This window comes from Castor canadensis, chromosome 7 (assembly GCF_047511655.1).
Source record: "Castor canadensis chromosome 7, mCasCan1.hap1v2, whole genome shotgun sequence".
NCBI lineage: Eukaryota > Metazoa > Chordata > Mammalia > Rodentia > Castoridae > Castor > Castor canadensis.
The window spans coordinates 36,318,599-36,346,231 of NC_133392.1; the positions used below are offsets into that span (position 1 = coordinate 36,318,599).

A 27,633-nucleotide genomic window follows, 5' to 3' on the forward strand; every position below is an offset into this window, starting at 1 on the left:
GGTATATAAGACTAATGACTTTAGGTCCATAGCATCAAATTGCCATCACATTTATGTTGCATGTGAAACAGTACTGTGGAAAGCAGAAAAGCAATAGAACATTGTAAGGCTAAAGAATAATATTTGGAACATATAACTAGCAATACACATAAATTCCTACTTAACTCTAAGTTGGAAACATAAAGCAAATGAATATTCAAAATCTTTCATTAATATTCACAGAAACACCAAATCAGAGACATGAGTTATAGTACCTAATGTTCACCCTCCCTATGGCTGATCCCCTCAATGAGTTGTTCCTGGAAATAGTGTCTCTCTTTCAAATCCAAATCTCCAGTAACTGCAGGAGATACTCTGCAAAAAGAGCCTTTCTGCCATCTTCTCTTTGCTCCCTTTCAATGCACATCTTTATGAGAACACAGCATGACCTCTTGAGACTCTATTTTCTTTAATTTCTGACTTGGATTATGCACAAAAGGAACGTCTCAGAACTGACCCAGTAATTGATAATAGGTTTTATTCAGAACATGCAGGGGACAAATAGCTCTGAATTGTCATATTCTAATCATTTTCCTGTTTTACAGTGTTACCCAGTAGTAACTTGGCATTAGATAATTATTAGCACTTGTGGTGTTCAATACAAGGACTATGGAATATAATGAATAGCAGATGTATGTGGTCAGTGGCCTGGAAAATTCTGCTTAAAGAGGATTGTATGTTAACTGGATGAGAGAAGGAGAGATATGTGAAAAGAGCTGAGAATAGGAACCCATGATGTTGGGAAGAACGTGGATAAGGGCCCCATTGTGGAGAAGTTGCAGGTGACAGCACAGCAGCATCCAGGCAGACTGCCATTCACACAGGAAGGAAGTGGAGCAGGTATGAAGGTGGCACATGGCCAAACCCATTTGCAACTGGACTGGTGTCAATATTTTCTGGGTCAACCAGAGGTTTCAGGTAAAAGTTCTGTAAAATAGTGGTCAGGAACAAAAACAGCTCCATGCGAGCCAGGCCTTCTCCTGCACACATCCGTTTTCCTGGAAAGAAAAACAACACAGATTTGTACCTTAAACACTGTGCTGTGAACTGACAAAAAGGATGCAGTAACTTCCTTAATTAGAGGGTGGGTTGAATACAGGATGTGTGGAAGGATGGTTGGCTGGACAGAGGCACACAATATTGGACACACTTGCTGCCCACTTTATATCTCAACTTATCAGGCACCCTTCATTCACCAAATATTTATTGAGTACCAGCTCTATATCATAATTTTAATAACCATTGCCACATTAAAACTGCTCTTTTGATATTTCAAGTTTTTACCAATCTTTTTTCTAAAAAACATTCATATTCCTTCTCTGGAGAGCTGAGTGGAGGTGACTCAAATATTGTTTCATTTTGTTCCTCTAGCACAACAGAAAGGCACAGACATATTTACCCGTAGCATATTTCAAAATCACCTACCTAAACATGTCATTCCCTCACTTTAAAACTTTAAATGGCTCCCCTACCTGTCCGATGAAGTAAGGTTCAAATGGCTTGACCAGACCCTTCACATCCTGTCCCTGTCTGATGTTCAGTCTCACTTCTTCCATTCCTCATATTTTCTGCTCTCAGCTATGGGCATGACCCCTCTTCATCAACCTCCAACAACATACAGTTACAAGCCTCATCTTTATACTGCCCCATTTAGCTAAGAATCACTGGTCTGATACTTCCTTCAAGGCATGTGTCCTGTGTCATTTCCCCTCTATGATCCTTATGATTCCCTCAGGCAGTAGAATTTCACCCTCTTTATAGGTCACCTCATCATATTCGTGCTTCCACAGAATCTTGAATCACCATGAATTCTATTTGTTATTTTTTGCCTCTTTGTCAAATTATGTCTGTCACTTCTTGATATGTACACTCCCAGACCCAATATAGGCATCAAAATACATAGCAAAAAATGAAGGTGACTCTTTGTTTAAGATTCTCACTATACACAATTTGGCAGTGAGACTGAATATCCAAGATGTATGGTTACAAGTACAGGAAGATCAAGATGCTCTGGAATCACTGCAGAGTTACCACCCCATGGTCTGAAGTTATTCTCAGCCTTCATTGAATTGATAGGTTCTGACCCCCTACATCTATAGAAAATGTTCTCTCCTATGTTCCATTACCTCTGTAAAGTGCCCTGTTGTGTGTCCTTTCCTTGCTCCCTGTAAGCCTGCTTAACTGTCCATTCTCCTGTTAGAATGTGTTAGGGTACCAAAGAAAAGAACGTGAACAACTTCCATCTCTGTCCTCCTGAGAAACCTGTAAATCCCTCTCTCACAGCACTAGCCTTACTAGATCACAATGATCTATTTACTCATCTACTTCAATAACTCAGGAATATCTTAAGAGCCCATTACATTCTCTAGAACACTTTCATCCTGAAAGCTCAATCTGGGATTTAAGGACACCACCAAAACGTGGACTTAGATACATTTCTCATGGTAAGAGAGGTTCCTGGGCAGCTGGATGATACATCCAGAGGCAGAATTCAATCCACCTTACTCTAGCTCTCTCAATTAAAAAAGTACTAGACAATATCCAACTAATGTAGCCCAAAAGGTGGATGTATCACAGTCAGGGAAAGTGCACAGGTTCTAGGAGTCATGCTCCTGATAATGTACAAACAATTATGCTACCAGCCCCAGAGGAAGCACCATGGAAACTGAATTTGATCTTTAAATGTTATCTTGTTCTCCACAATACAAATGGAAATGAATTTGTAATACCTGTTGAGAAAGGCACAAAGTAGTCACTTTTCTTAAAGTTGCCACTCTCATCCAAAAAGTGGCCAGGGTCAAACATCTCTGGGTTGGGAAATTCTTTGTCATCATATAGCACAGAAGTCAGCGATGTTATTATGGTCATACCCTGGATATAACAGACAGATAAAAGGAATGTTGAGTGGAAATAGATGACAGAACTTACCTAGTCTAATCAATTTCATTTATGGAAAAGGATCCCTATGTCCAAAAAAGAGCAGTGATATTTCCATTCAAAAAGGCCAAATTGTATTTCCAAATTCCAAATTGTTTGATGTTTAGGAAGATATTATGATGAATTTACCATAGATTTTTATGATACTCCAAATAACTGGGGAGTACCATATAATCAAACAAATTAACATTTCTTTTTCAATTGATATATAATTATATTATATATGAGATATAATGTGACAATTCAATATATGCATATAATGTGTAACTAGAAAATCAGAGTAATAGTATTTGTTCATTTTGGGAAACTTTAAACTCCTCTCTTCTAATTATTTTGGGATACATAATAGTCACCCTACCATAACATGGAACAACAGAACTTTCTCTCCTTGTCTAATTGCATTTTGGTTCTCATTATCTAATCTCTTCCTATCCCCCTGTTCCTTCCCTTCTTACCCTCAAGGGGTCACTATTCTACTCTCTTCTTCTATAACCTCAACTGTTTTGGAGCTACTAGAGTTATTCAAGTGATATGACACCTGTTAGCAAACACAAGGCCCTGAATACAACCCCCAGTACTGCCAAAAATAAAAGAAAGGAAGAAAGGAGGGATGGGAAGGAGGAAGGGGGGAGGAAGGGACTATTTCAGCTTCCACCTATGAATGAGAATATACAGTATTTCTCTTTCTGTGCCTGGCTTATCTGACTTTATGTTATGATGTCCAGTTCCATCTATGTTGCAGCAACTGACAGAATTTCATTCTTTTTGTGACTGAATAATACCACATTATCATATACACCACATTCTCTTTCACATTCACCTGTCAATGGACCCTTGGTTGACTCCACACATTGGCTATTGTGAAGAGTGCTGCAATAAACATGCAAATGCAAGTTTCTCTGATATAATGAGTTTATTTCTTTGGCTATATTCCTAACAGTGGGACTGCTGGATCATACAGTAGCTCTATTTTTCAGTTTTTTCAGGAACAGTGTATATGCGCCTCCTCCATATCCTTGCCAATTTTATTTCTTGTCTTTTTAACAATAGACATTTTAACTGTAATGAGATGATTTCTCATTGTGGTTTTAATTTGCATTTCCCTAATGTTTAGTATGCTGAGCATTTTTTATACTTGTTGGCTATTTGTATGAATTTTTTTGAGAAATGTCTATTCAGATTATTTTCCTATTTTTAATTTTAGTAATTTATTTTTATCTTTTTTTTTAGACAGGCTCTCACTATGTAGCCTATACAGGCCTTGAACTCTCCACCCTCCTGTCTCTGCCTCCTAAGAGTATTTGAGTTGAGTATGTGTGTGTGTTTCTGCAGACCAAAACTGGAGCTGAATGAATGCTATGCAAACATTCTAAAACCCCAACCCCCATTTTCCTATTTTTGAATCAAGTTACTTGAGTTTTTGCTACTGAGTTATTTGAGTTTCTCATATACCCTGGATATTAATGAGTCCTTGTTGAATGGATATTTTGCAAATATTCTCTCAACTTCTGCTGTTGGTTTTCTCACTATGCTGATTGTTTCCTTTCCTGGGTAGAAGCTTCTTAGTTTGATATAATTCCGTTGTCTAGCAAAACTTCTTTTGTGAAAGGCTCATATAGTTTAGATTTGAGCCCATTGTTTCTTTCAATGTTTCTTTCAAGCATATCGTTTATATAAATCTAATATACAAATACATCTAATACAACATAATATACATTTGTATATATATATACATAATTTTTACTACTAATTTTTATATATTTATTTTGTATCCTACATCTTTACAGAATTAATTTATCAGTTCTAACTAGAGTCTTTTAGGTGTTTCTATATATAAAATCATGTTGTCCTCAAACAAGGAAAATTGACCTTCTCCTTTCAGATCTGGGTGACATTTCTTTCTTTCTTTTGCCTTAATGTTCTCACCAAGTCTTCCAATACTATATTGAATAGGATGGTGAAAATGGACATCCTTTTCTTGTTCCTGGTCTTATAGGAAATGATTTCAGCTTTTCCCCATTCATTACAATGTTGTTTGTGGGTTTGACAAACTTAACCTTTATTGTGCTCAACTACAACTCTTCTATACCTGATTTTTGAGAATTTTTATCATAAAAGGATGTTGAATTTTATCCAATGCTTTTCTGCATCTAGGAGAAGACCACAGAGTTTTTGTCCTTCATTCTGCTGATATAGTATATTACATTTATTGATTTCCAAATATTGAACCTTCTTTACATTGCTGGGATAAATCTCACTTGGTCAGAGAGGTCAGCCAAAAGCTATGGTCAGTTTTTAACTATGACCATAGCCTATTCTACATGTAGGAAAAATATGTCACATAATTCTGTCTGACTGTGGGGAGAGATAAACCCACTTTCTGAAAAGACGATTAAACCTTGTCTAAGATTTTGCATTTTTTCAGATGTAATGAATGGTACTAAACCAAAACTTATGTGGCACTTCAAGTAAATTGATACAGAGTACAGATAATGGGGAAAAGGCATTCAAAATGTAGCCAGGTTAGACAACATTAGCTACCTTATTTGACCAGGCCATCACTATCCTTGTTATCCTTTTCAAAATTTGAAAAAAAATGTTGCGGAAAAAATATTTCTCTTATAAATGTAAGTATAAATACAAATACAAGTATCCTGAGAAAAAGGTAACAAATCAAGCCCAACTATACAATTGTGTGTTTTCATATACAAGTACACACAAGCATATATACTTGGTGTGGGTGTGTGTGTGTGTGTAATTGGGCCAAATACAAAGTCATATCAATAGCTGTTGAGAATACATTTGATCAAATTATACATACTCATGGTGAAAACAGCATCAAATAAAATAAATACTAACCTGATTGTAGAATTCTACATATAGAAATTACAAATTAATCTATAATTTATTACCAATGATAAGCAAACTTAGCAAGCTTTCTAAATATAAGGCCATCAAAATGTAAACTATATTCCACATACCAGAAATAAAGAAATGGAAAAATTTTCTTTTTTTTAAATAACACTATTCATTTACAACAAAACTAATAGATGTACAATCCCACTAAACTTAAAACAAAAAAATGCTTAGAAAAAGCCCAAATCAATTGATAGCATAACCTAATCCATGTTTTACAATATTCAGCTTTCCATTGATATATAGATTTAATGTCATCCTGATAAACATACAGCTGAAATTTTGGGAGAACTGATAAACTCATACTTTCAATATTTATTATAAAATGTAAACACCTAAGAAGAGTTCCAAAATTACTAATGATGCAGAAAAAAATTGGAAAACACAAATCAAGATGTGTTATAAAGCTTTATATCCCCACACTGAAAACAGCACAAAGTCCCTCAAGCTGCCACAACTATGCGTTTTGCTGTTCTTTCATCTAGTGTTGGTGAGGATTGGAACCATACTGTGAACCTGGGAATTTCATGGGCACCAAGGTATTGTGTAGAAGAAAGACGTTTACCTTAGGGATGAAGTAGTTTCTGAATTTAACATCACAGGTCACTGCGTGGGGCACGTTGGTAGGTATGAGGTCAATGTATCTCTGGATCTCATGCACTACAGCATCCATGTATGGCATGCGGCTCCTGTCCTGCATGGAGGGGCTCCGGTGTCTGCCAACCACACGTTCAATCTCCTCTTGGGCTTTAGCTGATAAAACAAAAGTTAGAACTGATGGAAAATGACAAACTGGCATATTTGGCATAATGAAGGTGTCCCAACAGCACCTTAAGGCAAAAGTACATCTGTACTTGCTATACTATAGGTACACATAACTCTCCTACAATCTAGGCATTAAGATAAATCTGTATATACTCACATATTAGCATACAGGATAATCAATATGCATAGAAATGATGAAATGTTTCAATGTATAAATATCCCGTACAGGTATGATAGAGTCACTTGCACACCCATGCTTATTGCAGCAGTATTTGCAGTAGCCAAGCCTGGGAACAGCCAAACAGATCACCCATGACGGATAAATGGATGAAGAAATGCGATATTTACATATATATATCTATATAGATAGATATAGATAGATAGATAGATAGATAGATAGATAGATAGATAGAGATATCCATACACACACATACAGTGGAGTTTTATTCATCCTTAAAGAACAACGAAATTATGTTGTTTGCAGGTAAATGGATGGAAGTGGAGAACTTCATGTTAAGTAAAATAGCCAAGCTCAAAAAAATCAAAAGTTGCATATTTTCTCTCATATGTGGAATATAGATCTATAAAAGTATATATAGATACATATATGATCATATATATATGCATATACATATATATGTATATATCACAATGTATCCCCCTGTACAACTATTAGATGCTAATAAAATTTATAAAATAAATAAATAAATATCCTGTACATATGAACTCAAGAAAGTACTGTCCTTGCAGGAAAAAGAAACTGGAAACAAAGTTATTTTATATCAAATTAACATGAAGTGTTTGAAAATTATATTTACTAACAGATCTCTATGGGTGTACAGGCTTGTGTTGTTGTGTGTGTGTTTATTTGCAACTTGCAATGGTATTCTTATTAACATGAAGTGTTTGAAAATTATATTTACTAACAGATCTCTATGGGTGTACAGGCTTGTGTTGTTGTGTGTGTGTTTATTTGCAACTTGCAATGGTATTCTTAATCATTGTCACATATGCCAAGGCACTCATTTGTTTGTTTGGGTTTTGGTTTTGGTTTTTCGTAAAATAATCATAACTGATTTATTTGAGTATGATCTAATACCACTCATTGCTTTAAGTATTTTACATATTTTCAGTCTTCATCATATATTTTCTCAGTTACTTGGTATAACTAACTAGGGGTTTTTTTGGTGGGACTGGGGTTTGAACTCAGAACTCTGCACTTGCAAAGCAAGTGCTCTACCATTTGAGTCACACTTCTAGTCCATTTTGGCCTGGTTATTGTGGAGATGAGGACTCTAGTAGTGTCTTCTCAACATCTCTCTGAAATTCGCCCTGCTCCCTGGCTGGTCATACCTGTGATTTCTGGATGCTTCAACAGGAGTAGGAGTCCATATCTCATGGTGGTGCTTGTTGTTTCAGTTCCAGCTCCAAATATATCAGTTACAGTGGCTATCAAGTTTTCAATAGTAAATTCAGACTGCTGATTGTGCCCTTCCTAGGAATTATGTGATTATTTAATTACATGACAGTTTGACAGAATATTTAGTTGTATTGAATACAAAATAACTCAGGTTGATTTAAAGTAAGAAAACTTAGACAGTGGGGACTATAGTATTAAAACTGCAACAAATGCACAGCATAGCAAAGAATGTCGATTAGTTTACCTAATCTTAATTTCCCATCTCTTATCACCAGCTTGCCTCAAAATTTCATTTCCCAGCCACTCTTGGAGCTATGATGACCCCTCCTCCTAAAAGTTCCATCCCCTCCCAAAGCCCCAGTTGGGAACCAAGCTTTCAACACATGAGACTTTAAGAGACACTTAAGATCTAAACCATAGCAAATAAATCTTTTTTTAGAAAAAGTTTGCAATTAATTTCTTCTGTTAAAGAATTTAATTGGACTCCATAATGCCTGATTCATTCTGAACTCAGAAATGTGCAAGAACTAACAGGCATTGTAGAATAAATTAAGGAGGAAGAAAGTGAATCCACAAAAATGAGATTGGGTCAACCATTGTTGCAATCCAGATGGGAGGCAATAGGCAACTTTGTCTAGGAAATAAGTACAATTTACCAATTGGAGAGAAACTAAACACAAGGACAAAGAGTTTAGTCATTAACTGCCTATATGGCATGAAGGAGAGAGCAAGAATAATGCACAAGCTGAGGATAAAGGAATGACAGGATTCAGTTCCCATAAATTGGGAGTTTGGGTGACCAAACACACTTCACAAGTACAACTAAGGTTTTATTAAGATGGAGAAATACAGACACAGATTGATAATAACAATGGAAGAGTTTGAAATCTTGACCTTAGAGAATCATTCACGTATAGAAAATACATTCTTGGGTGAAGGATGGCAAATATGGTAGATGTATTTTTGTATTAATGCACGAAAATAGAATGAAACTTGTTGGAATTGTTCTAAGAAGGTGGGAGAGGCGATGCAGGAGAACAAAGGAGGGGGGAATCTAAGATACGTTGTAAGCACATATGTAAATATTACATCTCCCTGTACAATTATTATATGCTAATAAAAAAGAAGGAAGTAAGTAAAAATACTTTCTTCCTCAGCTGTGATGGCATACTCCTGTTATCTCAGAACTAAGAAGGATGAGATAGGAAGATCATGAGTTTGAGGACAGTCTGGGCTACACACAGAGTTTAAGGCCAGCAAGACCCTGGCTAAAAATAAATCTTATTCAAGTTTCTTCTAGTTTTGTGGTATGCTTAATATATCATCAACACCACCAAAGCTAGCATGCCCCTCCCATCAGGTGTACTTCTACACAAAGGTAATCATCCCCATTAGTAACACCAATTTCACAGTTTCTAAGATTGCCAACTCAAAATCATACTAAGGCCAAGAAGGAAAGTAGAACACATTTAAACCAACACTAGTACTTCATTTGTTTGAGTGAATTTGGAGAATCAGTGGTTTTGAGCAAACCACACCACTGGAGTGGTGCAATCAAAATTCAGCTAGCCTATACAAAAAATTGTTAAAAATTCCAAAAAGATCTAAATAAATGGAAAAACATTCTGTGTATTCTGCTGGAAGCCTTAATACTGTTAAGAAGGCATTACTTCAAATTGGTCTACATATTCAAAATGATCTTTATCAAAATCTCTGCCACAGTCTTTGCAGAAATTCACAAAGTTATCCTAAAATTTTTATGGGGCGTTTTACAACCTTAATTGTTAAAAAGCCAAAACAAGGGCTGGCAGAGTCACTGAAATGGTAGAGCACTTCTTAGCAAGTGTGAGGCCCAGAATTCAAACCCCAGTACCACAAAAAAAAAAAAATGAAAGAAACAAAGAAACAAAACAAAGAAAAGAAAAGAAATGAAAAAAAAATTGGAAAAGACCCTGATTTCAAAACTAAAAACTCTAGCTATCAAAATTCTGTGATATTGTCATAGGGAAAGATATATAAATGAATGGAATAGGATTAAGAGCCTAAAAATAGGGCTGGGATGTAGCTCAGTGGTACAGTGCTTGCCTAGCATGTGCGAGGCCCTGGGTTCGATCCCAGCACCAAAAAAAAAAAAAAAAAAAGACAAAAAAATAAAAAAGGCCCAAAAATAAATCCTCACATTTATAGTCAATAAATTTTCAACAAATGCACCAAGATTATTCATTAGGGAAAGAATAATCTTTTCAACAAATGGTGCTGGGACAACTAAATATCCACATGCAAAATAATGACATCAGAACCACATCTCACACCACAGTTAAAAATGGATTCAAAGTGGATGATGGACCTAAATGTAACAGATAAGGCTACAAAATGCTTCCAAGAAAATGCACAGTAAATCTTTGTGGCCTTGGGTTAAGTCATCATTTCTTAGATATGACCCCATAATCACAAACAACCAAAATGGAATTTCATAGCAGCTGGCAGAATGGCTCTAGTGGTAGCGTGCCTGCCTAGCAAGTGTCAAGCCCTGAGCTCAAACCCCAGTACCTGCAAAAATAAAATGAAATAAAAAGAGGCAAAATGTAGAAAAAAATGAGATTTCACAAAAAGATTGAAAACTTTTGTATTTCAAAAGAAAGTACAGCAATTGAAAAGACAACACATAAGTGGGAGAAACATCTTCAAATCATATATCTGTATATAAAGGACTTGTATCTAGAATATATAGGAACTTTTTCATCTTAATAATTGAAACAATTGTAGTAATTCAAAAAACAGGCAAAGAATCTAAGCATACATATATTTAAAGAGGCACACAAAGGGCCAATAAGATCATGAAAAGATGCTCGACATCATTGGCTATCAGGGTAGTGAGAACTGAAACCTCAATGAAGCAGCACTTTAGACCCACTAGAATAAATATGATCAAAAAGACAAAAAATAAGATGCATCAGTGAGGAGCTGGAGAAATGGGAATACTCATGCAACGATGCAGCCAATTTCATGCCAATGTTATCTTATAAGGTCTTTATATTTTTTTAATTTTTTATTATTCATTTATTCACATGTGCGTACATTGTTTGGGTCATTTTTCCCCTCAGTCCCCCTCCCCTCTTCCCCCCTCCTCCCCTCCACTGCCAGGCAGAACCTGTTCTGCCCTTATTTCTAATTTTGTTGAAGAGAAGACATAAGCATAATAAGAAAGACAAAGCATTTTTGCTAGTTGAGTTAAGGATAGCTATACAGAAAGATTCCCAGCATTGCTTCCATGTATAAATGTGTTACAACCCAAGTTGATTCATCTCTAACTGATCTTTACACTGGTTCCTGATCCCCTTCTCATGTTAACATCTGTCGCTTTAAGGTTTCTGTATTAGTTCCTCTGGAGTGGCGAAATCAAATGCTTTCATGTTTTGGGTTTTATTACCTATTCCCATATCCCCCGTATGCTCTCCCCTTGTCATGTGACAAAGTCCAACCACATTGCTGCATTTGCCCTAGATCTGAAATCCACATATGAGGGAGAACATATGATTTTTGGTCTTCTGAGCCTGGCTAACCTCTCTAAGAATGATGTTCTCCAATTCCATCCATTTACCTGCAAATGATAAGATTTCATTCTTCTTCATGGCTGAGTAAAATTCCATTGTGTATAAATATCACATTTTCTTAATCCATTCATCAGTAGTGGGGCATCTTAGTTGTTTCCATAACTTGGCTATTGTGAATAACACTGCAATAAACATGGGTGTGCAGCTGAGCTGCTGGGGTTCTATTGAGAAAGCCCTTGCCTATACCTACTAGTTCCAGAGTGTTTCCTACTCCTTTCTGTACTAAAATATGGAAATAATTCTATTTACAATAGCCTCAAAAAATAAAATACCTAGGAGTAAATGTAACAAAGGAGGTGAATGACCTCTAAAAGGAGAACTACAAACCCCTGAAGAAAGAGATCAAGGAAGACTACAGAAAATGGAAAGATCTCCCATGTTCATGGATTATAGAATCAACATAGTAAAAATGGCTATACTACCAAAAGCAATCTACATGTTTAATGCAATTCCCATCAAAATCCCAATGACATTCATCAAAGACATTGAAAAATCCACCTTAAAGTTCATTTGGAAACACAAGAGACCACGAATAGCCAAGGCAATACTTACCAAGAAGGACAATGCTGGAGGTATCACAATAGCCTACTTCAAACTATATTACAAAGCAACAGCAATAAAAACAGCATGGTACTGGCACAAAAACAGACATGAAGACCAGTAGAATAGAATAGAGCACCCGGATGTGAATCCACACAACTATACCCAACTTATTTTTGACAAAGGTGCTAAAAATATACGATGGAGAAAAGACAGCCTCTTCAACAAAAACTGTTGGGAAAACTGGTTAGCAGTCTGCAAAAAACTGAAACTAGATCTGTTTATCACCCTGTACTAGTATTAACTCAAAATGGATCAAAGACCTTAATATCAGACCCCAAACTCTAAAGTTGGTACAGGAAAGAGTAGGAAACACTTTGGAATTAATAGGTAAAGGCAAGAACTTCCTCAATGGAACCCCAGCAGCTCAGCAACTAAGAGAAAGTATAGACAAATGGGACCTCATAAAACTAAAAAGCTTCGGCACAACAAAAGAAATGGTCTCTAAACTGAAGAGAACACCCACAGAGTGGGAGAAAATATTTGCCAGCTATACATCAGACAAAGAACTGATAACCAGAATATACAGGGAACATAAGAAACTAGACTCTCCTAAAATCAATGAACCAATAAAGAAATGGACAAGTGAACTAAACAGAACTTTCTCAAAAGAAGAAATTCAAATGGCCAAAAAACACATGAAAAAATGCTCACCATCTCTAGCCATAAAGGAAATGCAAATCAAAACCACACTAAGATTCCACTTCACTCCTGTTAGAATAGCCATCATCAAAAACACCACCAACAACAGGTGTTGGCGAGGATGTGGGGGAAAAGGAACCCTTCTATACTGCTAGTGGGAATGCAATCCAGCAATACCACTTTTGGGGATATACCCAAAAGACTGTGACACAGGTTACTCCAGAGGTACTTGCACACCCATGTTTATTGCAGCACTATTCACAATAGCCAAGTTATGAAAACAACTAAGATGCCCCACTATTGATGAATGGATTAAGAAAATGTGGTATTTATACACAATGGAATTTTACTCAGCCATGAAGAAGAATGAAATCTTATCATTTGCAGGTAAATGGATGGAATTGGAGAACATCATTCTTAGAGAGGTTAGCCTGGCTCAGAAGACCAAAAATCATGTTCTCCCTCATATGTGGATTTCAGATCTAGGGCAAATGCAGCAATGTGGTTGGACTTGTATCACATGATAAGGCGAGTGCACACAAGGGAGGTATGAGGATAGGTAGGTCTCCCAAAAAAACAAGATAGCATTTGATGTCCTCAATGCAAAGGAACTAATGCAGAAACTTTAAAGCAACAGAGGCCAATAGGAGAAGGGAACTAGGAACTGGAAAAAAGGTTACTTTGAGAGGAATCAATTTAGAATGTAACACATATGTACATGGAAGCCATACTAGGAATCTCCATGTATAGCTCTCCTTACCTCAACTAGCAAAAAACCCCAGTCCTCCTTATTAATGTTTATACTCTCTCTTCAACAAAATTAGAGATAAGGGCAAAACAGTTTCTGCTTGGAAGCTAGAGGGTGGAGGGAGAGGGAGGGGATGTGGGGAAAGTGAGGGAGTAGGGTGAAGGGAGGAGTAATGACCCAAACATTGTATTCACATATGAATAAAAGAAATTTTAAAAAATTCATAACATAAAAAAAAACATGTAAGTATATGAACAAAAAAAAAGAGAGAAAAGAAACTGAAACTAGATCCATGCCTATCACACTGTACTAGTATCAACTCAAAATGGATCAAGGACCTTAATATTAGACCCAAAACTCTTGAGGTCTTTATATTTTTAGCTCTTACATTTAGGTCTGTTGTACAGCCACAGAGCCTCAAATTCTAAACATAAAAACACCATAACAGCCAGCAATTCCAACGCCAGGAATATATCCAAGAGAAATGAAAACATATGAATAACCAATACCTTCTACACAAAAATTCATAGTAGCAATATTCATAACTGTAAACTATGTAAATAAAATGTTCATTCAATGAAGAATAAAACACACTGATATTATTATTCTACCATATAAAGAAATGAGATACTGATACATACTCCATCAATGAACATTTAAATGATTATGGCGAGAGAAGTCAGTTAGAAAAGATCAAACACTATATTATTCCATTTATATGAAATGTTCAATGTAGCAAATCTACACAAATGGAAAGTACATGGTGTTGTCTAAAGATGAAGACTTGAGGGAATGGAGATGGCAGCTAAAGCATATGGGATTTCATTTCTGAGTGATGAACAAGTCTGACGTTGGATATGTGGTGATGGTTCTACAACTCTCTGAAAATACTAAGTATTAAATTTTACATAAAACCTATACAGAAATAGTAGATAAACTATAGCTGATAAAGATATCACTAAAAAATAAAATAAGCTAGTTTCTGAATACTATACTGAGGTCCCAGGAACAATGTAGTTTTTAAATATGGTATTCAGGCAAATGCCTCTGGAATTTAAGTAGCAGAGACCTTAGAGTTCCTCATGATCTGGAATTAATGAACAGGCTTTTCAGCATTAAGGATGCCCCCCTCAACATGTATAAATTATAAAGAAGTCATACAGGTGCATTCTTTTGTAAAAGTATTCATACATTTATTGGGTTGTTTGGGTTTTGTTTGACAGTACTACGGTCAAACTCAGGGGTTGTGTGCTTACTAGGCAGGTACTCTACCAGTTGAGCCATGCCTCCAGCCCTAATGAAATTTGTGACTAGGTCCCAGAACTCTAATCACTCCGCTCTGGTAGAAGAGACAGAGAGTAAAAGTAATTTGTTTCTTCCCACCACCAGTTTCTTCCAACTCTTCCCTCTTCTTCACTTCATTCCATCTACAACATGAGACTTAAGCTGCTCAGCTCAAACCTCATGGAAAATGCTTCAAAGGTCACCTACATCAGCATTTTTACTCCTTGCTCTTTACTTTTTACTTTTTTCTTTCTTTCTTTCTTTCTTGCATTTCTACCTAATATTACAAAGTAAAATAATGATGGATTCCCAGGATGGATTATTCTCTACACTTCACTCTTTTTGGCTTCTTCTAGACTTCACCTCATCCCAGTTCAAGAAGGACTTTGTAACTATACAAGGCACCTTGCATCATCCAGATTGTACTTCTCAACCAGTTTCCAAACTGACCTTAACACTATTTAAATTTATAATATTAATCTTTTCCTCCTTGGTTAAACTTATCAAATACCACCATAAGTGTCATTATTGAAATTTACCACATAACTCCTGTTATTTGGCTTCCATCTGCTCCCAAAATTAAAACAAAAACCTGTATAGAAGATAAGCTCAGTGGTTCAATCCTGCAAACCTAGTTACTTGGGAAGCAGGGAGGATGGTGGTTTGAGACCACCAGGGCAAAAAGTTCAAGAGACCACATCTCAACCAAGGCTGGGCACAGTGGCACATGCCTGTCATCCCAGCTTTACAGGGAAGCACAAACGGGAGGATCTCAGTCCAGGCTGGTCCAAACATAGAGACCCTAGCTCTACAATAACCAACGCAAAAAGATCAGGCAGAGGGCTCAAGTAGTATAGCACCTTCCTAGCAAGTGTGAAGCCCTGAGCTCAACAAAGAATATAATAAGGTGATCAGAATCTACATTTCCATAATCCAGATGTTTATCACGCAAAAGTACAAACATGCTAAATCTCAATGCTGATTTTTGATCTTAGTTCTCACCATACAGATCATTCTACAGATTTTTCACGGAATTATTGTCCCTAAGTATTATCTACATTATATTCTTGTTCTGTCTCTTAATGTACCTGATCAAATCAAATCTCTCTAGATCCATGCACACAATACATACCTACAGTGCTTATAAATTGCTTCTTGCCTGAACAGATACACTTCCCAATAAGCACAGAAATAATCAATAAACCACAAAATGCAAGCAAACATTTTACCTGTTCCATTTTGATCAGGAAACAATCAATGAAGTCCCGAGGATTATTGACATCCAGGGATTCTTGGTGTTCTTTTACTTTCTCCAAAACATAACTCTTTACATCAGCAAAATTTTTAAGTATTTTGTTATGACTTCCTGGGAGATAATCAATGATCACAGGGAAAGTATTGCAGATCTTAAAGAGTAAAAAACATTTATTAAATTAAAAACATAAATAAAGACATAAGAATAACATAAGCCAACCTCCTGGTTAAAAACAGAGATTAATATAAAAATGACCTCCAATTTGAGGAGGAGCATTTTGATGCATACGACACGTACAAAGTAGTCATCTCTACTAACACAGATGTGGGAGTAAACATGATCAAAGAAAAGAATATCTACCTACACCTATACATTCTTTTTAGAGTATTAAAGTATCTTTATGTTCATTCTCTTATTTTTACCTAAAACCTTGATATAGAAAGGCATGAATTTCTATAATTCACATCTTACAGATAAAGATGGAGGCTATGGAAGATCAGACAACATGGCATAGAGCACACGGCCACTCCCTGCTATTTCCACTACTAAATCAGCTGCAGGAATAGCATCAAGATTTTATAACTAGGAGGGGAACAAAGATATCATGACCCCAACTCAGCATTTTATGGATAAATACTTGTACATAAGGGTCAATTACTACTTTAAAGTCATGCAGTTATCTTCTAGGCAGTATATGACATGCCAGCTCAACAGAGGGTGATATTGTGGTGTTACAAGAGAGTTTTCACACTCCAGAATCCAATTATTTTGTCATCCTCACCCTGGTTTCTTTCTTTCTTTCTTTCTTTCTTTTTCTTTACAGTACCAGGGATTAAACTCAGGGCCTAGCAATGACACGCTAGGCAAGCATACTCTAATACTTCAGTCACTCCCTGACCCTTTAGTTTGTGTATTGTTTTAGAGATAGGATCTGGCTAATTTCTCCAGAGGTTGGCCTTGAATTTGCAATCCTCCTAGCTCTACCTCCTGAGAAGCTGGGATTACAGGGGCAAGCTACCATACCCAACTGATTCTGGTTATTTTCTCAGCTGAGATCCCAGCTTCAGATTGTGTTAGAGTCTTTCAGTCAGAACCCCTACTCTTTGCAGGATCCTACCAGCATCTGTGCTCCTAAACCTTCTCCACCCTTTATATCTTAAATTAGGATATTTATGCCAATCTATATGATAAAGAAGTCTCTAAGTTTTGAGTGGCAGACAAGCCTGTTGGTAATGGAAGCTTTTCAATAAGAACCCTGAATGTCCACCAAGTGCTAAGGCATGTTTTTGGAGAGTCACCAAAATATTGCCTGGAAACTGCAATTTGGTGAAAAAACCTCTTGCCAATGAACTTGAACTGGGCTTGAATAGGCTTGAATTCCTGCCCTGTGTTCAGGCAGGCATTTTTCTTCTTGTATATAAAATAAAGGCCTTGGCTACCTTTCTCAGATGCTCATGGCATGATACTAAAATCTTGACAGGATAGTTGTGTCTAAATAGTCACTTCATGAATAGGTACAGCCCATCTCTCCAGGAAAATTACAAAAACTTAAGCAAAAGGTATTAGAATCAACTTTGTTAGAATGCTGAAAAACAGACAGGTGTTTACAGAAATCACCTCCCCCTTTGACATGGCAGTCGCCTTGACAAAACCAACTCCACTCCCAGTGTAGGACCCTGGTTATGGTTCCAGAGGAACAGATAGCATTTCCTGTTCTAACCTGTCTCAGGACTAGCTGAAGAAAGAAACAAGGCATTTTTTCTTTATTTCATCTAATTTAGACCTCATCAGGGTAGAAAAGAAATGTCGAAAACTGCAATGTCACTAAGCAACTCAGGGCCATATAAGGAAAAAGAATAGAGTTAAGGCACATTTTAATACACCACAACCCAGGGAAGAGAATATCTTTTGAAAACTAGGGCACCGATGAACTCAAAAATGCTAGGAACATGCCCAGGATAGGGCTTTCACCTCTATTGACTTATAGACTATGCTTAACAGCAACTAAAGGCTACAACCAAGAGTGCCTCAGATCACAGTCCATCTGGAGGAATTTTCTTTGTCCCTCCTTTCCTTTGTTTCTCCTTCCTTCCCTCCTTCCCTGCCTTCTCTCTTCTCTCTCTCTCTCTCTCTCTCTCTCTCTCTCTCTCTCTCTCACTCACTCACCTCCTCTCACATTTAAAGATATTTCTGTCAAAACAATCTGAATATAACCTACAGGAAAAGAAAAGAAACTTCACAGATGACACATGACAACTTTATAAACACATCAACTTTATAAAAATAGTTTAGAAGATTTACTAAACAAACCCCTTCAGCCTCTAGAACACAAAAAAACATTAAAAGAACATTAAAAGAAAGAATTCTTTTAAAACATTAAAAGAATGTTTTAAAAACATTAAAAGAAAGAATAAAATATAACAATCCCAAAAAAAAGTCCTAAAGAAAGGGGAAAAGCTAATTTTCAGAGTTACCACATTACACTATCTAAAATTTCCACTTTTTATCTGAAACTTTGAAACAACTACAGGAAGTATACTGGAATTTATAGGCATAAGCAATAACTTTCTAAATACTACCCCAATGGCTCAGCAACTAAGAGAAAGGATTGACAAAGGAAACTAAAAATTTTCTGTACAACAAAAGAAATGTCACCGGGTTAAAGAGGCAGCCCACAGAATGAACTGAACAGAGGTTTTTCATAGAAATACAAATGTCAAAAAACACATGAAGAAATACTCAACATTCCTGGACATAAAGGAAATGCAAATAAAACCACATGAAGATTCTACCTCACTCCTGTTAGAACGGCTATCATCAAGAACACAAACAACAACAAATGTTGGAGAGTACATTGGGGAAAAGGACCCCTCATACGCCGTTGGTGGGAATGTAAATTAGTACAACCACTATGGAAAACCACTATGAGGAGCCACTATGGCTCCTCAAAAAACTAAAAATAAAAATGCCACATGATCCAGAAATACCATTCCGGGTATCTACCTGAAGGAATGTAAGTCAGGTTACAATAAAGACACCGTGCACCCAGGTTTATCACAGCATTATTCACAATAACCAAGCTACAGAAACAGCCAAGATGCCCCACAACTGAAGAATGGATTAAGAAAATGTAGTGTTTATATACAATGGAATTTCATTCAACCATAAAAAACAATGGAATTTTGTCATTTGCAGCTAAGTGGATGTGACTGGAGAACATTATAAGTGAAGTTAGCCAGGTTCCTACAGCCAGAGGCCATATGTCTTCTCTCATATGTGGAGTATAGACTCAATGCAAATAGAAGCAATACCATATATACATACAAATATCTACAGAACATGTACCCAAAAGTGAGAAGTGGTAGAGGAGACCAAGAGAGGGGGAAAAAAAGGAAAGATAGATATCAAATAATAATGAAATACTTCACATCTGTGTAGGAACAAGACACAAGAAAACACATACAAAAAATGTTAAAATAATACAGGATGGGGGAAGGGTGAGGAAGTGCAGTGTAATAGGGTTACATTGACTTAAGCACAGTGCATGTTCAGGTATAATACCAAGAAAAATTCCCACTGAACAAGGAACAGACACCTAAAATGATGAAGGAAAGAATGAAAATCACATCACACTAAGGGGAGGGCACTAATAGGAAGAGAATAAAAGAAGGAAGTAAAAAAGGTAAATATGGTTGATGTACTTTCTATACAAGAATGAATGTTGATTATTTAAAACTACTTAAATCACCATAAGAAGGGGACTAAGGTAGAAAGGAGAAAAATGGAGGATATGAACCAATTCAGTATATAATGCATATATACATGGAAATGTCATAATGAAATTCCCTGTATAGCTGTCTTAAATAAACTAAAATGAATTTTTCTAAAAATGAAGGATAGGAAGACAAAACTGGTCCTGTCTGGGGGCTGATAAAAGTTGGAGGGGGAAGACATCAGGAAAGTGTGAAGGAGGTGAATATGGTGGAAATATATACTCATGCATGAAAAATGGAAAAATGAGGCCTGTTGAAACTATTGCAAGGGGGCGGACAGAGGGAATGAATTTAACTAACTTATATTAGACTTGTCAGGAAGAAGAACACAAATGGTTTCTCAGGAAGAGATGCTTTGACCTCACCTGGATCCATGGGGTGCTCATAAGTCTGTGGTTTTCTTCGAATTTTCCCATCAAGTTAAGAAAAGTCTGGTCTTTATAATCAAAACGTTTCTGGAAGATAATGGAGCAGATCACATTGCAGGGAGCACAACACAGGACAAAGGTGGGATCACAGGGTTCACCTGAAGAATGGGAAACATTAAAAGCAATCCTTAATATATACACATAAAATTTTGTCATTAAAAACAGATAAAAGGAGTTTTTAGAAATTCTAAGGTAATATTTACCTAGAAATTCCCTATCAGCAAAAACTTCAGCACACTTAAAATCAAGGCATTACTTTTTCTTAGATCTGAACTAATCATTACATCCTAGCTTGTTTGGTAATGGTTATCCAAATACTCTGTTAGAACTACTGCCTTTGTTTACAGGATTCTGACCCCATGACTTTTTATCTTGGAGGGTAAAAGAAAAAAATGTAAAGAAGTCACCTTTAAAAATATCTAATAATTTAACTTATTAGCACGGAATTTTACCACCCTGGAAAGCTTTTAGGCAATTAAGTATTAAAATAGGAAAGAAAAAATAACCTGAAAACCTTTTGTGATACTGGGGTTTGAACTCAGAGACTCACACTTGCTAGGCAAGCATGCTCTACGACTTGAGTCACTCAGCCAGCCCTTGAAACCTTTTACATTGAAGGAACTACATGTAGAACTGGCAAGCAGGGAAGACTAAAGAAAAAGATTACAGGAAATGAAGGTATTTGATGGAATGAATGTAAAATATAAATAGAAAATAAATATTTCTTATTATATAAATATAAATTAAACATAAATTATAAGATTTGTTTGCCAGAAATAAAAGTGAAATAAGAACTCTTCATTTCAAAGTTAAATCACATAGAGGGAAAGTGCAAAAAGTTAAATTAATAAATGAAGTGTGTGATCACCAATGGAATCCTACATTTAATTTATTTTTACAAAGCCTGCCCTCTTGTGGAATTTTGGTTATTGCTTTATATAGTCATCAATAGAATACTGTATAATATAACTTTTTTAATTGGATTATCACTTACGTCAATTCCATGACGTTACAGAAAAAAATGCTACTAAAGAAGAAGAAATATTTGGAGCAATTTTAAGTTAAATTATTTTATTCAAGTCATCAGTAAATTTAAAATGTGACAAGTTCTTAATCCCACATCATGTAATTAAGAATTATATCAAAAGTGTTGTATTACTCACAATACTGATAAAACAGATCCCCACAGGTGTGGCAAAGTATTGTGGTATATATGCACAATGGAATATTTTTCAGCCATTAAAAAGAATGAAATCTTCACAGAGGGATAGCCAGGATCTACCTCAGTAAACCCTAAAACTTTGCTTCAGGGATGAGAGTCTTACCTTATTCCAACAATCTGAAGCTACTTCTTTTCCTTAGTTTGTCATATTTTGTTTTGTAAAATATTGCGAATTATAGACATGTTTGTAAAAGAATTGCTCAAGATCTCCATAAATGTTTACAGATCTTTAATGAAAAAAGACATTTAAAAAATCCCACAGATCTTAGGCATTTTAAATAAAATTATTTAAGATGTGAAAAAAAATACTGTCATTTGCATTAAAACGGATGAAAGTTGAGGAAATTGTGTTAAATGAAATAAGCCAGACACAGAAAGACAAATACTATTTACTCTGCTTCCTATGTAGAAGTTAAAACTAAAGTAGATTAGTGGTCATTAGAGAGAGACTAGGAAGGGAAGTTAAGAGGAAGGATAAAGAGAATGGATAATTGGTACCAAAATATCGTTAGATAGAAAGAATAAATTCTAGTGCTCTACAGCACAGTAGGGTAACTGTAGTTTACATCAATGTATTACATACTTTATAAATAACTAGAGAAGAAAAATTCAAAGCCTTCCAACAAAAAGAATTAATAAATATTTACTGAGATAGAAAGAACTGCCCAGATTTGACCATTACAAACTATACACATGTGTTAAATTATGACATTGACTCTATAAATGTGTATAATTATCACATGTCAATTTTTGCAAGTTTTCTGCAGAAATAATAGGAAATCCAACAACAGAAGCCTCTTTAGTAGCTAACTGTACTTAGCTCAGGCTCCTTTTTTTGGCTGAAAAAAAACCAGGACATTTAATGTTATTTTACTCTAGAAGACATGATAGTTTGGAATTATTGATATTTCTCTGAGTGTGTGCAATTGTGTGTTTCACAGTGAAATTCTGATTTTCAATCCTGCCTTCCACTTCATTTAGAAAAAAAGTAAATATCTGGGTAACTTGGAATCCACACTGAAAATCACACTTCACAGATGAGTACAGTTGATAGCAAAGGGACAAAACTACCATAAACCTTCCACCTCAAAGTTCAATTGTTTTTAAGTTCACCCAGGATTTTGTTTTTTCTCAGATATGGTGAGGTCAACCCATCAGGTTGCTCTCACATACACTGTCCTTCAGAAGATGATTTGTTAGGCACAGGTCCCCAGGGAAAGGGCCCTCCACACCACAATGGTATGAGTGACATACAGTGGGTCAGCCTCACAGTGGGTCAGGAGGCAGAAGGAGCAAAAGGAAAGCAGGGAGAAGAGCCTTTATTTGGGTTTTTATGCTAAGGAGTGAGTGAAACAGAGTAGGTATGCTGAGTGAATTCAGGATTAGATAGTCACAGTAACTGCAGAAGGCTCTGGGCTATGGGGCCAGTGGAAGGTCACTAGCTGTCCTGAAACTGGCCTAGGCGATTTAAGGCAAGACTATTGGCTTGGTGTGTAAGAATTTTATAAAAGAGGTATGGGCTATGGATAGGTTGGTTTGTACGTTAAAGGCATGCAGTAGAAAAGATACTTGCTATTCGCTAGCTCTGGGGCAGGGGGCAGTCCAAGATGTGAAAGCACCATAAAACATAGAAAATAAAAAGCATGATTACTACACACAAAAAAATGACAGAGGATAATATAAGGAAAGCTGAAAACAGAGACAACTGACAATTAGGGTAAATAATAATAGTTGATATTAAGTTCAATAAATCATTTTATAACTTGGTATTTTATAACTACAACATAACTTTATGTTGTAGTATAACTTTTCTTAAAATACATAAAACAATGCAGTATATAGTAATATTAAATAACTTCAGCTGATAGTTTTTAAATTGTTATTAGTTAACAAATCTCAATTGATAAGAGAGCATTAAAGATGCTTAGGGACTAAAAACCATAGGTAAGCACGGCTAATCATGAAAATCATCGACATGGACCTTGAAACAATATCCAGACAAGTCAGTTGGGTATAAAACAGACAAGTAGGTAATGGTGTCAGCTGTTTCATGTTCCACATGAGAGAAGTGAGTCACTGCAATCACATCCACTTAATAAGAATTTTCCGGTGAATGTTCTAGAATAGTTAGCCTTCAATTATATTACAGGAAAAAAATTACTCTCTAACAACTTTTTAAAATAAGACTCAAACCTTCTATCATTATGAAAACAACCGAAAACAAAGTTTGGCACAGAATAGGACCCACATTGAAGGCACAGTCATTGAATACAAATACAACTGACAAAATACACAAAAGCTCCCTTGGCTCTCTGTATTACAACATACTTCATGGGCGTTAGGACTGACAACCACTACCCAAAATAAAAGATCTGGCCATTCTGTAAGTGTTTCCAAGAACCCTGTTAGAGAAGAGAGCTGTCTGATATGGTCAATGACATAAAGCAGCACTCACCATTGGTTTTTCTAAACTCTTCCACGAGGCAGTGTGCTTCCTCTTGAACACGCTCTTCAATGCTCCTCTTCCCCATCCCGAAATTCCTCAAGGTCATGAGTGAGAAGCGCCGGATCTCCTTCCATCTCTTTCCATTGCTGAAAAGAATTCCTACCAGAATGGGAAGCAGAAACTAGAAAGGAGATTCCAGACAAGGAAGAGGAAACTGACATATGGCAGCCACATGGATGGCCAAGCTCTGCCAGAGGAGCAATTTAAATCTCATCACATGACCACAGCCCACATCACACACATGTCACATGCAAGGGCACACTTACCAAGGCCTTTATTAACTCTTTCTGACACTGGAAAACTGCCTCTCCCAGCAAACTCTTCTCCTAAATCAACGAGAGCTTCCTTCACTGCTTCATATCCATGTAACACCACAGATGGCTTCAAGCCAAAATACAGAGTGAACACAGGACCATAGACTTTCGACAACTGGAAAGTGGAAAGGACATTCAAATAGCAGCAAAAGAAGTCAGTATTTGATCTACATATTGTGCAGCAGTCACTGTGTCATCCTATCATTGATATTTTTATTCTGTCACACAACTTCAAATCTTGCTAGATTCATACACAAATAAGATGGTGATTGTTATACTCGCCACATACAAAATGATTCCCACTTGTCTGAAATTTCCAGGGAATTACTGTGCAGACTATCACAGCTAGTAACCACCTCGAACTAGGTCGATTTATTCTGCTTTACACATTAAAAAATCCAAAATTCAAAGAATTTCACATTTATTTCACCATACCATAGCTAATAAGAAGAAAACTCAAATTTCAACTCTGCTTAGTTGATCTCTGATACCTGAGCAATTTACCAGTCCCCAGTGCCCACATTTGGACCAATACCCACCTACAATAGGACACTGCTTCAGGACCACCTGCTAAGCTCTTCCCATGAGGATCTGACTCAGTACTCCTGTGATAAATACTATACATCTACATTTTTTTTTAAATCCAGATGATTCTAACGCAGCCTAACGTAGGATCTGCTGGTATTAATTCAGAAACCTGGCAATGCAAGGCATGCTGTATCCCATGGAAGAAAAACTGCTTCATGCTGTGCATTCATAGGTCACAGACAGCAGCTTTGTGCAGAGCTGAAAAGCATCCTGATACCACCCAGATGGTCTTCATTCATTCTTCCTTTTGTTCATTCACATATATTTATTGTAGACCCATAGATGTTTACTTGACATCAGATGTAATTTCCTTCTTTGGAGAAGCTTAATTATCATGCCTAATCTAAGCAAAAAACAGAGCATGTACAGTAGATGACTTCTTAAATAAAAACTCTATTCTCAAAACACTTCCATTACCATTTACTTTAGCAAAAAGTCACAGCAAACAACTGTGGAACAAAGAAGGTAGCAGTACTTTATTATTTTGAGTCTATCTTTCAACTTAAATATTTCTCTACTGGAAACATGCATTATACCAGCCTGTGGGGTCGGGGGTACTTGTGGGAGGGAGAAGGGTGAACAAAGAAGATTAACGTGAGGAAATATGGTTGATGTACTTCATATACTTACACAAAATAGAACAAAGAAATCTCTTAAGTGAGGCAAGCAGGGAGTCAAGGGGGATAGACAGTGGGTATTATCTAACCAATGTACAATATAAGCCTATTTGAAATTGTCACAGTGAATCCCCTGTACAACAGATACATCCTAATTTAAAAAAAAAAAAAAGATGCATTGTACCATTCCAGTATTTCTGACACACCAAAAAAACTACATGGAATATTTGCTTTACATAAAGTTGCTTAAAATTTGCCTCCAGCTATGTATTTTATTTAAAAGAAATAGTTAATTAGCCTTTGTCAGCCACTACAGGAACACAAAACATACTTACATTTGTCAAGGATTTGCTGATGTTCTTAATGTCGATCTGCAGGACATTTCCAATGAGCGGGAGAGGAGTAGGGCCAGGAGGGAGCTTCCCTCTCCCAGAGCTCTGCCTCCAGAATGAAAGGAGAAGCAGACAGGAGAGAGTGAGCACCAGCACCAGGACAAGAGCCATTGAAGGCTTCTCTTCTTCCTGAGACAACTGTGAACTTCCAATCCAAAGCTTTTATAACACTTGTGGCTAATTCATTATGAGACTATGATGTAACACTGACTAATCAGCAAGGTGTACTTTAATCTCTCTTCTGAGTGGACTCAGGCCCACTGAAAAACATGAAAAGAAGGTGTTCTTTAGTCTTGCTTTCCTTTCCACTGCCCCACCCTGGCGATTTGTGTGTAACTAGTCTGGGCGGGAGCCCAAGGATTAGTTTTTTAAACACACTAGGTGTTTCCAATATACAGCCAGACTTGAGGACCAAGGAAATAAATTATTTAATAAAATGTTCAAAATTGTGGATTCTTGGACTGATTACAAGTTGGGAATTTGTGACATTGAAGGCAATGCATGTACTTTATCCCTTGAATATAAACTAATGTTTATGCATCAATGCCTTTCAAAAACTAGAATACTTTCCTTGAAAATGGAGGTCTGTTGAAGAATTTTAGTGTGCTATACTAACATTACAGCTGCCTAAACATGAAACAGCTGATAAAATTCTTACATCTTGAATAACCAATTACATGTAAAGTAATTACTTAGCTAAGTAAAGACACATACCTTTTCCTATTAAACATTCTACAAAGCACCTGCAGGCAGAGGTTATTTTTCGTATTTAAAATGAAAAAAGGGAGAATGTGGGAGAGGAGGAGACCTGTTCTGTCACGTGGCTCAAAAGTAGCAGAACTGAGACTTGAATGACATCTTCTGAAGCCCACTGGGGCGCATTATGGCTTCTCCACAGCTGCCTCAAGAACAATTTTACAAAACGAAACTAAACTCCAAAAACATATTCTAAACGTACACCCCACTGACTTCACAAAACAATAGGCTCATTTTCCTACAGAGAAGAAATTTTTTAAAAATAATAAACAAGCGTTTCTGTACAAAGGTGAAGTTTGGCCAGGTAACTGAGGGTCCAAGGCAAAGTCCTGTGCAGGCTTTCCTCCACTTCTCTCACAGCAGTGGAAACTCATCAACTCCATGCTGTGCCTGCTGGGCATGGGGGAGGGGTGACACGGGTAACATAAAACTGTCCTTTCTACCCTTTCCACGGTGACTTTCCCTATTAAAATGCTATATGCAGGTGCTATAGTCTCTCACCTGGTTTCCTCAGCTCTTGTGAAGTTACTTTCACATGTGGATAGTTGTTCAAACTGATGTTTCTGTGCAGGAGACAGCACTGGCCTGAAGAGGACTATTCTACTATCATGCTCCACCTTTTCCCTCTCCAGAAGGAAGTGTGTGTCTGTGTGTGTGTGTGTGTGTGTCTGTGTGTGAGTGTGTGTGTGTGTGTGTGTGTGTGTGTGTGTGTGTGTGTCTCCAGTCCAGAATCAACAGCTGCTTCTGTTGCCTTTACCAGGAATGAAGGAATACAGTAATACACAGCAAGGAAGGTCATGTGCTTCTCTGCACATGG

The 27,633-nt window shown here is 36.6% G+C and overlaps 1 protein-coding gene across 1 annotated transcript; it reads right to left on the reverse strand.

Annotated features, from left to right (window-relative positions):
- Positions 1-500: 500 nt before the first annotated feature.
- Positions 501-27,465, reverse strand: LOC109686867 (cytochrome P450 2C18-like). Its single transcript, XM_020164406.2, has 10 exons — positions 27,318-27,465; positions 26,004-26,320; positions 24,416-24,578; positions 24,099-24,248; positions 20,359-20,519; positions 16,195-16,371; positions 8,011-8,152; positions 6,458-6,645; positions 2,769-2,910; positions 501-1,037 (listed from the first exon to the last, which is right to left on the reverse strand). The coding sequence occupies exons 2-10, from the start codon at positions 26,169-26,171 to the stop codon at positions 856-858; spliced, it is 1,473 nt and encodes a 490-aa protein (XP_020019995.2). The 5' UTR covers positions 26,172-26,320; positions 27,318-27,465; the 3' UTR covers positions 501-855.
- Between the last annotated feature and the right edge of the window lie 168 nt (positions 27,466-27,633).

Bases quoted from the DNA above. Each gene is read 5' to 3' on its own strand.
- LOC109686867 (XM_020164406.2), bottom strand. From the start codon at position 26,171: ATGGCTCTTGTCCTGGTGCTGGTGCTCACTCTCTCCTGTCTGCTTCTC. The intron at 24,249-24,415 runs GTAAGTGTGCCC...CCATTCTGGTAG, and splicing joins AAGAGTTAATAAAGGCCTTG to GAATTCTTTTCAGCAATGGA. The intron at 2,911-6,457 runs GTAAACGTCTTT...TGTTATATCCAG, and splicing joins GAAACTACTTCATCCCTAAG to GGTATGACCATAATAACATC.